At 30.3% G+C, this 17,965-nt stretch overlaps 1 protein-coding gene across 3 annotated transcripts in view; it reads right to left on the reverse strand.

The window, feature by feature from the left end:
- LOC106678872 (glutamate receptor ionotropic, kainate 2) overlaps positions 1–17,965 on the reverse strand; it is a 253,179-nt gene that overhangs the window by 82,904 nt on the left and 152,310 nt on the right. For all 3 annotated transcript variants that reach the window (XM_014417682.2, XM_067049424.1, XM_067049425.1), the window contains exon 3: positions 8,768–8,929. In XM_014417682.2, the coding sequence (XP_014273168.1) occupies positions 8,768–8,929 (162 nt within the window). The remainder of the gene's footprint in view (positions 1–8,767; positions 8,930–17,965) is intronic.

Genomic DNA, 17,965 nt, shown 5'->3' on the forward strand with positions numbered 1-17,965 from the left:
TATGTAATTGCAGAATGTTTTACTGTACTAGTAAATAACAACTAATAAAATATTTGGTATATTTTTTTTGAAATTAGGTTGTTTTTTTTCTTTTCAGCCAAAACTCTCATTGGAGACCTATACTGCCTAATCATGGTTGGGGGTCAAAGTTTTTTATTGTGTGGGACCGCCACTCAATGAAAAAAGTCAACACCCTAGGCCGGAATCGAACCAGGACCTCCAATAGACATCCAATTGGTAAGACTGCGGCCCAGATGTTACATTTATTTAAATTTTAGAGGATGTTAATTTTTTTTTATTTCAAAGGTTCAATATTGATAATAATAAACTAACAATAATTCAAAATCTCTGTAAATTTGCCATTTTCATTTTCTTTTATTTTTTTTTTAAACAATATTTTAAGATAGTGATAACTAAACATTGTGAATTTTTCCTTTATCTTCATTAGTTGCCGAGATATGGCCATAGGAAACATAGGTTGTGACGAGTTCCGATGATCATCTTCCAGTATCAAGCAAGTTTGGTGTCAAATATTAACAAAACCAGCTAATTAATTTCGCAGAAAAGCCGCAGATGGCGAATAGACCGATTTTTTCACTCGATTTTGGTTCCAAGTATTTTGAAACATAAAATCTACAATTTGAAAATGTAATTGATTGTTATTTTTGGTTGATTATAAAGGTTCATTATTAAAAATAATAAAACAAAACCATCCCTAAATGTTTGATTACTTTAGTTTTTACTTTTTCTTTGTAATATTTGGCTACTAAACACAGGATTTCTCTCTATTTTTATAAGTAATGGTGGTACGGCCATTGGAAACATTTGATCGTCCACCATTTTTAAAAGATAAGACGTACGGTAGTGAATTCCGAGGATCACCTTCTGTAATTTATAAAGAAATCTGTAATTTTACGTTCAAAAACTCGATGCGATAGTTTCGGAAAAATCCGCGGGCTGAGTGCCGCAAATTAAATAACATAAAATCAGTGAAGACTAAAATGAGTTTATTCTAACATATTTACAAGAACTACATGTTACTCTAACTATTACAGTGTGTCTCTTCTTCTTCTTACTTAGCTATCTAGTCTAGGAAAATATATATGTACACTTGAGAAGAGGGGGTAGGAAGAATAGTGAAATAGGAGAAGGGGCTTGGACCAATCAGATAATCTAGGAAATTAGGTGGAGCCTAGAGAGCCTATGAAATTAGAAGTAAATATCTGGGAGGGGGAAAAAGGCGTGACTAGAAACAGGGTGTGAGGCTTCCAAGAAATTGGGGTAAGAGTCATGATCTTGTGAGAACTAACTTTCATGTGTTAAACATAAAATGGACTGATGCAAGTGCATTGTGAGATACAGCATGTACCTGCCGAAGTGTCAGCCCTTGCCATTGATACAGGATACTAAGGGCTTGAAAGGGTCTCTGGGGCCTTCTTAGAACCTAGTCGTTTTTATTGGGTTCCTTTTTTCTATAAAATTGTAAGAGAATGTCATATGCAACCATATGTCTAAAGTAACATAGGTTCAGTTGGGCAAGGGGAAATTGTTTAAATTTATAATACTGGTTCGTTAACTCGCAGACAGAATTGTCTTAGTCGATTCTAATTTTTAGGTGTATGTTTTCTTAGTCGCTTTCAAAGGTTAATTTTAAAAGATAATAAACTAAAAATTGATAAATTTATAAAGTATATTTTTGTAGGTTTTACCATGTTTATTCACTATGATACTTCCAATTCGTGGTTTAAAAGGTCTCATTAAAATCATGTAGATGGGATTTTTGTAAAAAATTGAAGTTTCTTGTGTTAATTGGGAACACTAGGATAAACAGTATAATAGAGAACTATACTGTTTATTGATTATCCTCAACCATGTATCCAATTTACTTAAAATTGTCAAACTCATCGGATCTCCCGTCATGGGATATAATTCTTCTATTGGCAGTCCTAATACCTCCACCGAGTCGAAAAAATATACAAAATAGAATACAGAATGGGAACATATAAATAAAGATAAAGAAAGTTAGAGGTAGAGAAGGTTGCGCACTGCGGATGAAACGTAACAGTTTCTCGATGACAATAGATTTAAAGTAAGCTCTGGTTGGCTATAGTAGGAAGTGTAAACAGCTCTGGTGCCAAACCCGACCTCACTCTAAATCAACCATTCTCTTCTATATTCTTCAGGTTCCTTAGTAATAACAAAGTACTAAAAAAGATATTTTAACATACAGAGACATACTTTACCCACTGATCTTCACAGCTGCATAACAAATTAGATGGAGTATTGAGATACTCTCTTAAACGCCACGGGCATTACAATCATGTCCGATATCAAAATAGAAGACTGAAAAGGAGCTGGATGAGGGATCTTCTCGTTTAATAATTAAATTTTATACCACGTCTGGAAGAAGTGCGCCCTAATGTCACTCATGACATATTAAAAATTAATCCATCACATTAAGTAGTTGTCATCTTAAATTACATATGTTAATAAAGATAGACAATTATAAAGAAAAAAAAAGTCTGTGCATATGAACAGGAAAATTAAAAATTTTATATTTTATGTTGTTTTTTTTCTCTTAAAAGGAAGCAATCACTTAAAAAAAACTGAAGTTAAGTTATAATTTAACCATCGTAAATTAAATAAAATTACATTTTAGATTAATTTTTATTAATATATTCTTGTTTGAGAGTGGTTTAGTGGTTTTTATTTAAAAACAAATTTGATCCTTTTTTCTCAACTTTATTCTTTTCAAAACCTTCCAACGTTTCGACCCTCAGGCCATTTTCAAGGATACTTACAAACAGCTCCTTTTAATTATTTTTATAACAATTTCATTATTTCCTTCACTTACATATTGATTTCTTTGGCCCTACCTAGTACAACAAAGTAAAGGTATTTTACATTACATAAAATTACATTTTGTTTATTTGACTAAACTAAATCTATTCTAGGGGCTTTACAGGCGAACCAATAGGCAATTGTTTTATTTATTATATTTTAAAATCACACATTACTTATGAATTTTTTCCTCTGTCCGGTGTTGGATTTAAGATATCCATTGTTTTTACTAAAATTAGGTAATTCTAAATTACAAATGTTTCTTTAAGAGCAAGAGGGATTTTCGTTTTTTAAAATCATTTGAAACGGGTTAAATAATGTCAACTTTTTTCTAAAAATCATGAATTATTCTTGCTTTTTATTTTTTAAAATTTTAAACAGAGTTTTTCTTCATTTCAAACTACTTTCTCTCTTTAATTAAAACAAAAAATCTAGTGTTGATATGAGCTGAAAGATCAAAAATTCATTTTTATGACAGTTTTAATTAAAGAAAATTAGGAGAGTTATTAATTTTTTCATAAACTAGACATCAATACACAAAATTAACCTCAAAAACTCAAGTTCAAACATTTCTAAAAAAAAATTCATATGTACAAGAGTCCAAGAGGAGAAAAAAGGAAGTTATTTCACCACAACTTTCGACTACTTTAATGAAAAATATGTATAATTACTAGTCAAAATTGATGAGTCTGCCGAGTATAGGTAGGGGAAATAAAAAATGGCGGCTGTTTCAAAATGTTATATCAACACTAGAAAACCTAAAGAGAGATCATTTAAAGTATCGTAAAAATATAAAATATGATCCCTAACTGAGCTATTTACGTTCAATAGTATTCGAGATATAGCTTTTTAAAAAGCAACATTTCATAAAAAAATGTACTGAAAGATCTGTAGTAAGTGAACTAGATATAGATATTTCAAAATAAATATCTCGAATACTATTAAACGTAAATAGCTCTATTAGGTCTACGTTTTTTTTAGCAAATTTCTTATACTTGCAATAATGTTCTCTTTTAGGTTTTCTAGTGCTGTTGATGGTTTAAAATATATAGAGCTCCGAATGAAAATTTTTTTTTTTTAACGTTTTGAAACAGTCACCATTTTTTTTATTCCCTCTACCTATACTTGGCAAACTCATAAATTTTGACCAGTAATTATACATAGTTTTCATTAAAGTAATCAAACTGAATTTATATAGATCAAAAGCAGAAATAAAATAACTAAAATTATTTCTTCTCTGGGCTCCTTAGGCTTATAAGCAAGAACCTTTGGACGTGTTTTTTTTAATTAGTGTTACTAAATAAAGTTTTATTGGAATTGTTGTTCGTAAATTATAGAGGATCATTAAAAAAAAAATTAAATTAAATCAAGAAGGCATCAAGTAAAATTATTTTAAATCTAATAATGAAAGATCGATTTGATATAAAATTTTTTCTTACTTCTGAACTTTAGTCATTTTATACGCACATGAATATTAACATAAACAAAAATTATTTTTCTGAATAATAAATTGTGAATGGAATATATATAAAAAAAATAAAACGAAAAAAATTAAATTAGAGAGGGAGAGATGGAGTGAGAACGCAATTATTGAGGTGATTTGCATGTTTAATCGCTCGAAATAAGCGACTACGTTAAGCAGCGTTCGATAAATACGGGGTATTATTGGGTGTAATGCACAGTCCTCACTCTATTATTAAATATAATGATGAATATATAATCTTTATTAATAACAATAACAATACCTCCTACCCTTTGTATAATGAAGATCATCAATAATTTAATATATACATAAAATGAATAGGACAGGAATGCATAATAATATTTAACACATTGTAAATAAATTATTTATTGCGCCGGGACACGTCCTTTTAAAATAATACTGCAATATTAGTTGATGTGGTTTAGAGTCTTAGAGTAACGAATAAAGGAACAAAATATTTTGAAAAAATATAAAAAATAATAATAAAGTAAGTTTTCAAAATTACAAAAAAAATTGTTATATAAAAAAGGAGTAATACTAATTAAAATTATATGTATATATTTTTTTAATCTGATTGTAAATATGGAACATCTATTCTTATTCTGCTGAAACTGGATGGAAAGGAATGGAAAAAACGGGATTTGAAAGTGGGAAGGGTACTGGAGCGACGTAGTACTAGAAGCTGCAGTTTCGAGTATATCGGGAATGAACAGAGGTTTTGAACTTTAGGAGAGTTTAATTTGAATTTAATAGTAAGTTTTAAAATTATCAAAACGACAAAGTAGCGTGGTACAATTTGCAGTAGGTAAATCATAAACTTATAGAAATATAATTAGAAATATTATATTATTTATCCAGTAATAAAAATATCTTTTTATAATTGTATTCTGAGGGAAGTTCACCCCCAAAAAGTTTCTTTTTGGTACGGGATAACTATGCACAATTTATAGAACAAACAAATTATAGTTTAAAAAATCCATGCTAATTTCAAACTTCAAATTCTCGTATAATTCACTACTTGCTGACCCGGCAATGCTTCGGTGTTGCTATATTTGAGGGTGTATATAGATTTAATGAATACAATTGATAGTTTCTTAAAAAGTATTATATTTATTTAAAATTAAACATTTAGAAATACTTTATTATTATGGTTTGGTAATATAGATTGAACCAACACATGCTATAAAGGAGCGAAACGGAAATTTTCAAATAAATACCAAACTTCGCAATGGTTTAAGTAAGGTAAATAATAATAATAGTAAGTAACATTAAGATTTAGTATCATTATTAGTATATAGTATATTATTATTATCATTTTTAGTGCTTATTTACATAGTGAGTTAGGATTAAGGTTATATTGAGGCCTTGTCCTAACATAACCCCCCCGCCACCAGCTTATGCACTTGTCTCATAAACTTCAAAAAGATAAAAACACAAAAAGAAAAAAACTAACTTATGTTCAGCAAAAAAAAAGAAAACTGAAAGATTCACTTTTCATAACCTGTAATTAGCAAACTCACTGCACAAAGAAAATAAAAATATCGCTCACTCCTGTTCTCCTCACCATAAACTTAATAAAACACTTATATCTGCCAAATATGTAAGTCTTTACAACTGTATACATCAACGTTATGTACAATAGACATTGTGACAATGTTTATATTTTACAGAAAGTGACAAAAAGCTGAAAAGCAAAAAAAAAAAATACAAGAAAAAGAAAACTTTTGCCTTTGCAGAGATGAAAAAACTCCAGAAACTCGTATGTCAATAACTCTAGCCTGAATGCACAGAACAGTATGTAATACAACACAATAAATTAAGGTAAAAATTAAAATTAAAAATAATACACAGGTGTCAATTGGGCTTAAGAGCCTTAAAGTAAAATACAAAATAAAAATGAAATTATATAATATAATGAAAATAACGGATTTGAAAATATAAAAATGAACAACAATTATTAACATAATATATAAAATAAAATAAAACTATATATCAAATATAGTTTATTTATATTTATATATTATTTATATAAATTAATTAAAAATATAAAGTATATAAAACATAAGGTGCCTAACTTCTGTCAATATATTATTATATTTTTAAGTCAAACCCTAATGTTACATTAAAAGTATAATGCTCTATATAATACTAAGTAATTGATTTAAAGAAAAAAATACATTGACATAAATATTAAAATGATCCTTTAATTACCATCTTACAAAATTAAATTATTAATTAGGGAACCCTTGGATAATTATAGATATTTATAATAAATAGTTAGGGTCATTGGATTGAAACAAATAGTTGAAGAATCATGAAAGTAACACGACCCAAGGGTTTTATTATTTTTTTTTTAACAAAAAATATGTTCACTCTTAAAAAAGAAAATACCTTGCTCAAAGGAATCAGAGGCCTTAGATTGTGCTTTGGAATACAATAGGGTTTGTGCTGGTGGGGATAAATTCGTGAGAGAAATTTGTGTTGCCAGGGTACTTTTCCCCCAGCAAAGGGATGTCATATAAACAGGTTTCAAGCTTTTATAAGATTTCTTTAGGCTGAGGTTATGAAGTGGTACTATGTCCCTTGGGTAATTCTTATGATAGTATTGCACCACAGGATGTTTTAGATAGCGGATCTATTCAGATTGTATAGTGACTTATAAAATGACATTTTACTATATATTGTCGTAAGCGTTTGAAGAATAAAGTATTTAATGGAATTTATTAATAATACATTCTATAGAGCAGCGCGACCGTTTTAGGACCAAAAATTACTTTTTTTTATGATAAAATGTTTCTGAAACTTTGGAATTTCTTTACAATAATTAAACCAGTCCCATATCTTCACCTTCGTTGGAGGCGATTCAGATATTCTATTTTGACTTTGCCAATTGCATACATTTTTATAATTGCTGAAATAATATGGAAAATATTGCATCAATTAAAAATAAGAACGGTTTAAACGAAAAAATTTTAAGGGTTAAAAAATTTTATAAAGTAATTTCCTCAGGAAAGTAACGTTTTTCAAAACGGTTTCTCCTATCCGGTTACACATTTTAAAAAATGTTTTTGAATGAACCCAAAGGCAAAGCGTAAAACATTTATATGTTTAGCGTAATTAACAAACAAAAATCGGCCAAATGACCAACTGGTAACCTAAAAATATTTATAATCATACACTTTGACATTCTTTATAAAAATGAAAGATTTAAGGGAAAAAAAATAACGAGCAGATATGTTAATCTTGTTTGCTATCTAAAAAATAGGTTACAAAAATATAATCATAAAAACCTTAAAAAAAGAATTAATTGATCTCTGTTAAAAAATATTGTTTTTGCTAAAAAATATGATTATAGGGCAAAGTCTACTGGAAAGATAAAAAAATAAAAGACAGTTGAATAGATAATTTTGAAAATGTAAGAACTTGAACGTAGCGAGTCGTTTTTTTTTTCTACCCTCTTGCTGGTCATTTCTTATATGAGCGTTGCAAGCAAAAGTCAACTTACCAAAGCCGGAATCAAACTGGTGACGCTGAAGCTTCAAGGTTACTAAGGTGACGCCTAAACACACTGGCCTACAACAGCCTCAGTGGAACGATCGTACTATCCTTAAAGTTTGATGAGTATATTAAAAAAGTTTTTTGAATGATTCTACCTATAGGCAAAACGTAAAACATTTATATGTTTATCATAATTAACAAACAAAAATCGGTCAAATGACCAACTGGTAATCTAAAAATATTTGCAATCATAGACTCTGACACTTTTCATAAAAGTAAAGGATTTAAAAGAAAAAAAAATAACGAGCAGATATGTTGATCTTGTTAGCTATTTAAAATAAGTAGAAAGTGCAAAAGTGAACCCACCAAAGCCGGAATCAAACCGAAGACGCTGAAGCTTCAAGGTTACTAAGGTGACGCCTTAACACACTGGCCTACAACAGCCTCAGTGGAACGATCGTACTATCCTTAAAGTTTGATGTGTATATTAAAAAATGTTTTTTGAATGATTCTACCCATAGGCAAAACGTAAAACATTTATAAGTTCATCATAATTAACAAACAAAAATCGGCTAAATGACCAACTGGTAATCTAAAAATATTTACAATCATTATGTTCATAAAAGTAAAGGATTTAAAAGAAAAAAAAATAACGAGCAAATATGTTAATCTTGTTTGCTATTTAAAATAAGTATAGGATGCAAAAGTGAACCCACCAAAGCCGGAATCAAACCGAAGACGCTGAAGCTTCAAGGTTACTAAGGTGACGCCATAACACACTGGCCTACAAAAGCCTCAGTGGGTAGGTCGCACTATCCTTAAACTTTAATTTGTGCAATCAAATTGGATTCTAGAAGTGATATATCGAAGTAACTCTTAAAATTCATTAAAATAAACTAGATAAATCAGATTTTCACAAAAAAAATTTTTATTTTTACTAATTACCTTTTTTTGAAGCGTGGAAACTGTCATCTTTTGAAACGTACTGTATGTCGTAAACCAATGTGGATTTCGGAAGCAGGTTTTTGTCCTTGTTGATTCTGTGCACGGCGTATTTGAATGCCAGCTCGGTCCCACTATCTTTCTGATCATGAGTGAAAATCGCGCCTGTAAAAAAAGAAACAAGCAAGTAGATATATAAAATATAAATTTTTTGTTGCTTGACAAAATAAAAATAAATGGAAAAAAAATATCAATCTAGTGATAAAATAAATCTTACGCTTCGCTGAGACTTAGATCAACAGGCCTTTTTTAATTTATTATTTTGACAAAAAGTGATTATAGAACGACTTTACTTAGTCAACTAGAAAAAATAATTTAATATTACTTTAAGTTTTCTGATTTTTGGAATATTGAATTTTTTGAGTCATGGAGTGTACTGAAAATCGATTTCGAGTTATCCAGTTTTCTTTTGGGCCAGATACATGAATCCAAATTGTAAACAGATTTAATCTGTTTATGTTCACATTTTCTCACGTTTGTTTTTAATGTTTTGGATTTGTAAAAACACCTCCTCTCCTATCTTTAAGTAGCACTACTACCAATACGACCTTGCCCAATTTCATAATGAAAACTAATAATACAAGGATAGAAACTACAAACTACATAGACTAATACTCTTTGTTTCATAATTAGGACGCAGTAATTAATAGTGATATTATTTTTTTAAAAATATTTATTTATTGTTATTTAGAACTGTACATTATAATACATTTAGTAAATCTGATCTAAGTTAAATTGGAGTGTTACAGGCATGTAGAGAAACTACCCATTGGTAGCACTCTAATGACATTTTACATTAGCTGGTCTCGTGGCCATCTTCTTTGCTGGCGCCTCGGAAGGTTGTCAGGAATGGAAGAGGATGCAAGATTAGAAACTAGGGGGTTTGAGTGGTTAGAGAGTTTATAATGGAAGGAGTGATATCTGGTTCGGGCTAGATAGGTTACATAGGGAACATTAAGGTCTTTATGTATGTATTTATTTGTGACAAGAAGGAACATTGAGGATTTTACGAAGGATTTTGGATTGTAAGGATTGAATACGAGAGGAATTCGAAGGTTTAGAGGAGCCCCAAAGCTCAACTCTGAAGGGCAGTCAGTAGGTTTACGACGAAGGGTTAAGGTGATTTGATGGAATTTGTTGGAATTTATCTTAATCCCCCAATTACGACACCAATCTTCGAGGTGATATTATTAGAGTTGAAAATTACAATACAGTGAAATTTTACTAGGTACAAACTACAAAAATAATACTACAATTTATATCATAATATGAAACCTAGCCCAGGTGTTGACACTTCCACGATGTACAGACAGTAACGCCAAAAATAAATTAATTTATGATATAGTCATAATACAACTCAAAGAGAACCACCGTAATTAAGTATCATAAAAGATTTATTCATTCTAAATAATATAACATAAATTTATGAATAACAATATTATTTTCGGTTGTCGCTCTCATAAAAATCATAGTATATCACAGTATTCTATAATTGGTGCTATCATGGAGGCCTAATTTTTATTTCGTCTTTCCTCAGATCAATTAAAATTTTTATTTTTACTTATATTAATTACTTTATTATTAATTTTCTATTATATTTTACACTTTTCTGTATCCCCGCTCATTTGGTATATTTTGTTTCTTAATCACTTACACACATTGTATCCCATTATTTTATACTTTACTTTTCCTTTGTTTTTCTATCTGTTTTTTTTTTTATTAATATTTCTTCTCCCTCTATTATGTATATTACCATTTATTGTTCACCTAATTTAAATACTTTTTTACTCTGTTTACTTTACAAATTATTTTCGTTATTGTGGCAAAACTGCCATCTCCACTGTTCCCAATACAAACAGTGCCTGCCGTCAAAACAGGTATGCATTCTGTCTCATCATTTGTTTGTATTTTTTTTTCTGGTTTTCATCTCTTTATTTGTACTTTCTTTAATATTTCTTCTCTTATCTATCTGTTACTATTACCCTTTCCATTTACTATTTACAACCTTTAATTTTTCTTATTATATCTTACTTTTCATTTTATATCCCTGTTATTTTACACTTATGTTTTTTTTTTTTCCCTTTTTGTAACTATAGTGTTTGTATCTTTTTTTAGCCCTGACGAAGCCCTGCAACGTGGGGCGAAACGTTGGCTCAATAAAATAGTATAATTATCTACTATTTGAGTTTTTTTTTACCGCACCCGGACCATATTCCATTCATAATTTTTGTAGTTTGTACTTTTTTTTTCAAATTTCACTTACTTGTACTTTTCAACTCTAATAATTGTGATATTATAAATAATTTGTTCTTCTTATGAAACAAAAAGTATTAGTCCATGTAGTTTTTAGTTTCTATATATTAAGGATTTTCTTTATATTAGGATCAAAGAAATTAGATGGCAAGAGTGGAAAGATGAATGGTTCATCATCAGTTAAGAATGGTTCAATAGACAGTGAAACGTCCAACCAGAAACTTGAATCTACTACAGATGGAAGATGTAGTATTAACCTGTCTTCAGATAGGCCATACTCGACTCACCCATGGTCATCTCATGAAAAAAGAAAATGCACCGATATGTCACTACTGCGGAAACGATCTCATCGTAAGGCGCATTCTCACTGAATGTATTGCTCACGAACCACACCGATTCTCTTCAGATTTAAAGGAGATGTTGAGCGAAGATCCCACAATAACAAAACTTTTTCACTTTCTTAAAATCATTAATATTTATGATCAAATATAGTCTAACTGTCCAGTATAGATAAGTCGATGCAAAATTTAATATAGTAATTTACTAACTACGTCAATTGTAATTGCAACTTTGTAAAATGTAAATTGTAAGTGTAATTGTTAATTTGTAAATTTGTGAATATGTCAATTGTAATCTACTAACTTTGTACATTCAGTGTAAATGGCCCAAGTGGTCACACTTAGATATATAAATATTTTTGTACAAAATATATCTCGTTATATGTGTAAAAAAAATATTTTTAGGTTTTAGGATGAAGATTCTTTTTTACAAGATTGGTTCGCTTTCAGGGATACTTTAAACTTCTACCCATTAATGCAAGTCCTTCTTTACCCGAGTTGCCTCCAACTGGAACTCGATTCCTTTTACAACGCGTTATGCAATAACAATTGCTTCATTCAAATCCTGTTGAAACACCTTTTCCTTTTCTAAACACAATAAATATTATTTTGTACACTAGTTTTTTTTTTTTGTAAATATTGGTATGTTTTTGTTTGAACTATAGGATATCAATCATTAAGTAATTCTACACTTAGTTTTAAGTAAGCACAGGCACACTGTTCAAACCAATATATTTTGTTACTTCAAATTGTTTTGAAGGGATCCAGTACCAGAATAATAAAGATATTTTTTATTTTATCTATTTGTCAAATAACTCTTCTGAGATCAGAAAATTGTTTCGTTTATAGAATATTGTACTATAATGTAATATAATACCATCCAATTGATCGGGAGGTAGAATCATGTTAGACATATAAGACTGGAGAAGGTTGGTGAGGGAAGAGGTGGAGATTAGAAATTTGCCAATATCCATCGGCGTTGGTGTTTAATCTGCTTTTGATTGGCTTAGCGTTATAAGGCTAACCTTATTGCCTCAGAACTACGTGCCCTATTTAGTTCTCCTACACATGTAGTTCTTCTCACGCCACATTAGGCGCTGGTGTAGCTATGTTTATTCCAAACTAAAAAGGTAACCTATAAAGTTATTATTATACCAAGTTAAAGAGTTTGTTTATTTGAATGCTCTAATTCTTTAAACCACCAGTCTGAGAAAGGCTTTAAACTGTTGTATAGCAACATTTATGAATGGAGGAGTATCTTGCTATAACGATGCATTCTAAACTGGAATTTTTAATTATTCCAAGGTTGTGGATATGTAACAGGGATGAATTAAAAAAAAAAACCTATTCTATATGGATAAAAAATCTTTTAAAAAGTTTATTACTATATGTTATACCGTTCTTAGACAGATTATTTAAAGTAAATTACAACAGCTCTTATTCATCCCTCTTTCCTCAGTATGGCGGAGGGGGAGTGGAAGAGGTTGCAAGAGCAATACGTCAGGTTCCAATATCACACAGCATACTTATCAATCCGTAATCGGACATATATAAATTACATATAATTACATGGTATAATGAGATGTAAAGAAAACAATTTTTTTCCCCACAGGTTTCCTTTTACAATCAATTTCGGTCTATACACCAAATAAAAATATTTCAATTCATTCCTTATATCTTTCCCATTTCTGCTCTTCCAATTTCACAACTTCATAATTTTTTAATTCACCCGATTAACAAATTCACCGGATTTCACCCTCCTAGATCCTCTTCTGTGACCCGCTAAACAAATTCACTATTAGACGGCAATGTGAGATCAGACCATCATTTATAGTCACAGCAGTAGATCAGTTTACCAAAAACAAAACACAGAAAAGTTGTATATATTTTAATACAATTGTAAATATTAATAAATAAATTTTTAAAAATAATTTCCATGTTTATAATTTTTTTTTTCTGCTCTAAGATAGTAAAGGCTAATGTTTATTGTCTTTATTATAATTAATAAAGGAATCATCACGGAATTATGATTTTTTCAGATTTAAAAATTAAATCGACTCTGTATTAAGCTTCTTTATGCCTACCACTGTTTCAGAGAAAAACTTGAAGATATCTTTCAAAAGAAGCCTGAAATTTCTTAAAATCTACTATTATCACGGGGGTGATCATAGATGAGATAAAGCCACAAGGACCTTATTTATAATTGATAATATTAATATTATAAGACAATACTCCAGATTTCTACCAAAGAATATTTTTCAAATTTGAATACAGGCGGCTTTCCTCAGCATATTATTAAGACTTGAACAATAAATCGCTCGAGCTGTCAACGGGGGAGGGCTGAAATACGACCACTGTGGAATAAGAGAAAGAATAATTACCCGGTAGTAATTGACGAAGGATTAAGTTGCACTGTTCCACTAGGGGTGACATAGAGCTAATGATTGTGGCTCCCATTTATTACCCTCTAATGTACACTAGGTCTTTCTTACAGCGACTACCCCTCCGGGTACTCAGTTTTTAGGAAACCTTGAGGCAAAAGTGACTTTGTTAATGGGCTTGACCTATTGTACCATCTCAAGGCCATTATCCATTTAAAATTCTAGTTTGGAATAAAAGATCTAGATAAATTAGAAACTGAATTTATTTTCATTGTGTAACACTAGATTTCCACACACAAGACTGAAACTGCCAGAAACTGCTCGTAGATTCCGATTGCTACAACACATACTTGACAAACATTCTAAACTTCCCATTCACTAAAAAAAATTGGTATACTCTACGATAATCAGACCAATTTTGACATATGGAATTGAGCTCTGGGGATCTACCAAACCATCAAATTCTTCCCGCATCCAATCCTTACAATCCAAAATCCTTGATGCTCCTTATTACGTTACAAATAAACTCATCCACAAAGACCTTAACACCTCGTTCGTTGCAGATTTGGGCCAAAATAGATATGTGTCTTTTCATTTCAAACTCCTTACCCATCCTAACCCATTAATTCTTAATCTTTCATCCTTAACAATCCCTGATAACCCTTCGAGCCGTCTGAAAAGAAGATGACCACGGGACCTTCTAATTTAAATTAATGTTTGAAGTACCACTAATGGGTGGTTCTTTCGCAAGATTTTCAAGTGTATATGAAACATACAGCATATTTACTTATTGTATTTATTATTTGTACAGTTGTAAATGACATTAAATAAATAAAAAAAACACTAGATTAAGAACTTGGACATAAGGAACAGAACTATGGAGTTAAGTAGGAGGATTCTTGAGCGTCACAATCGATTGAAGTTCTAATGATTGCTTATCGATTCTTCTCCAAGAACAATCGAAGAAAATACTCCTATATAACTAATATATAGAATATCTGAAATTGATATATTATTTCAAAAAAGTGAAGAGTCTGTCGCTTGCGTTTGTCTTTACTTACAAATCCCCCTCCATCGATACCTCCCTCTATCTACAATCCCCCCAAGTAAGTTCCTAACTATTGCACATAAATAACTCTTCATATTAAGGATAATAATTATCCTAGAGACTAATTAGAGAACAGTTGAACAATGTTATTGAAGGAAACTCTAGAAGACAAGTTTTATTTAGTAGTCTGTAGATAGTAATTGTACATACTATGTCATAGTCTATGTATTTTCTTTCTTCATTAAAATAAAGTTTATCTCACATAAACCTGCAATCACATGTTGGTACCTGAAGTATTCCGTGAACTTCATTTTTTTTTTTTTTTTTAAATCCAATTATCTTTTTTTTGTTATTTACAAGTATGTATTATTACAGAAGTTTTGAAGAGGAAGTATAAAATGTCATTTTTCACATAAAAAAACGAATTTTGCTAACGAAAAATAGTATTTTTTTTTTTCAAATAACTTATAATATACTGCTATCAGACTTTTCATCGTCGAATACAAGTTTTAAGATCCCCTGAGTCCAAATAACCAACTCCAACAGCCTAGTTCATGACAGTCGTTCTAAACTGAGATTAACCATTAAGGTAGGTATATATCTAAGATATTACAGAATCTTTTTCGATAAAATCGATTAACAAAAAGTGACATTTTATATATACGTTTTTCCAAATTTTACAATTTCTCAAATATTTGAATTAAAGCTGCCGTATCAATGTATGGTTCAGTGGTATTTAATATAAGCTTGGCCTTTTGTTGATTGAAATAGTCTCAAAAGGGCTTACATGAATTAAAGTTTCTAAAGTTTATTTTATTTAAAATAATTAACCATCTAAGCTTTTCGGTAGAAATGAAAACGAATAAATATAAACTATCATTAACTAAATGAGAAAATAAATATTTTTGAAAGGAATATGGTCCGGGTGCAGTCAAAAAAACTCAAACAGTAGAATTATACTATTTTATTGAGCCAACGTTTCGCCCCACGTTGCAGGGCTTCGTCAGGGCTAAAAAAGATACAAACACATAGTTATAAAATGAAGAGATGTAAAAAGATTTATTTGTATTTTCTTTAATATTTCTTTTCTTATCTATCTGTTACTATTACCCTTTACATTTACTATTTACTACCTTTAATTTTTCTTATTGTATCTTACTTTTTTACATTTTATACCCCTGTTATTTTACACTTATGTTTTTGTTTTCCTTTTGTAACTATGTGTTTGTATCTTTTTTAGCCCCGACGAAGCCCTGCAACGTGGGGCGAAACGTTGGCTCAATAAAATAGTATAATTTTAAATTTAATAATCCTTTAACTGGAAGATTCTTATGGTATTATATGGATTTAGTGAATGACACAATTTCTTCCTTATTAAACTATAATAGTTTATTTCATATCATACAGCAACGTAGTTTAATAAGGAAGAAATTGTGTCATTCACTAAATCCATATAGAATAATTTTACTATTTGAGTTTTTTTTACCGCACCCGGACCATATTCCTTTCATCTTTACACGCGGTCAATCAATAATCTTCCAATAAATATTTTTGTGTTATTTGTTTGTTATAATTGTAAAAATGTTATGAGTATTTTCATAACTACCATGAAAACAGGAAAATATATAATTGATTTTTTTGAGGGAAGGATTATCATCGTGAATAGAAGAAATTGGTGTTTCGAACCGGTAGCATTTTTAAAATTTATAATATAAACTAATTATAACAGATAATAATGTAATATTTTTCCTATTTTTTTCAAAGCTGTTCTCACATTCCTTGTTCAGATTGTTTATTCCGAAGGTTTGTCAAAAAAATCTCATACTTGAGCTGTGAGAAGTGAAAAGGCGGACAGAGTGATATATCGCTCGAACAGGAAGAATGCTCACCTACTCCAGGTTGGGTAATAACAGCTGAAGAGGGTAATGTACTAGGGGTAGGTAATGCAGTAGACCGCAAAGGGGTCCTTATCCTAATGGAACCATCTTTTAGTAAATCTGATCCTCAACTTCCTTTCTTATCAGCCCGCTTCAACTCCACATCCGTCTTCGGGAAGTAGTCCATGTATCTTGACCAGTTCATCGATAGCGCTGGTCCAATGGTTCTCATACTAAGTCTATAATCAGGTTTAGTTTCAATTATTTCTATTCCTCATCAAGTCTTAAGTAAAAATGAAACGATTAACTCCTTTCGTTATAATGTGTTATTTCCTGGTTTGGTACTAGGTTAAAACTGTTACTCCAACATCGGTTGTGTTCTCAGCTTAAGGCGATTTTACGAAATCTGCAGTTTCAGCACAAACTTATTTATTTTTTTCATCTGGTCATCTATACATACTGAAAATCAACAACAGCAAGTATTTAATAGTCAAAACAGAAATTGACTGACGTTTTGGTTAATTATAACAATAATAATATGAACCACATACGACCCATGAATAGTCATGGGTTCAGTACTTTGTAAGAAAGCACCATTTTTAGAACAACGTTTATACAAGGAGGTGATTTTTTCAAGATTAGGCTCATTCGCCAGATTTTTCTCCAATTAAGGGTACCCACTTAATGAGGCTGGGTGGACCTCAAGTGGGCTCCATAACCCACAGGGTTGACTCATGGCTACACGTGTAACAGGACATAACCAGAATCGAACCTGGGTCCTTGGAATTAGTAGCATTATGCCTTACCACCACCCCCCTACTTGTTGAGTTATACAAAGAAATTCAGTTTTTCGCTGCTTTTTCTTACTTCAAACTATTTTATTTGTTAGGTATATTTTGCTAAAACTTTTAGCTTACCAACGGTTCATTACTTATGCGGACTTTTTTTAGTCGGTGAGCCACCGAGTGTAGGGCGTTATTCGTGCGAAAAAAATATAATCTTACTAAACAAAGCATCTAAATTTTTGTAGCTCACACATATTTACAAATTTTAATTTATTATTAAATTTTATTTTTAATTTATATTCATCTGTTATCTCCTTAAGTGTACTTATATTAATTACTTTATTATTAATTTTCTATTATATTTTACACTTTTCTGTATCCCCGCTCATTTGGTATATTTTGTTTCTTAATTACTTACACACATTGTATCCCATTATTTTATACTTTACTTTTCCTTTG

The sequence above is a fragment of the Halyomorpha halys genome, unplaced genomic scaffold (genome assembly GCF_000696795.3).
Source record: "Halyomorpha halys isolate HHAL.00 unplaced genomic scaffold, Hhal_1.1 Scaffold165.1, whole genome shotgun sequence".
NCBI classification, from domain to species: Eukaryota; Metazoa; Arthropoda; class Insecta; order Hemiptera; family Pentatomidae; genus Halyomorpha; species Halyomorpha halys.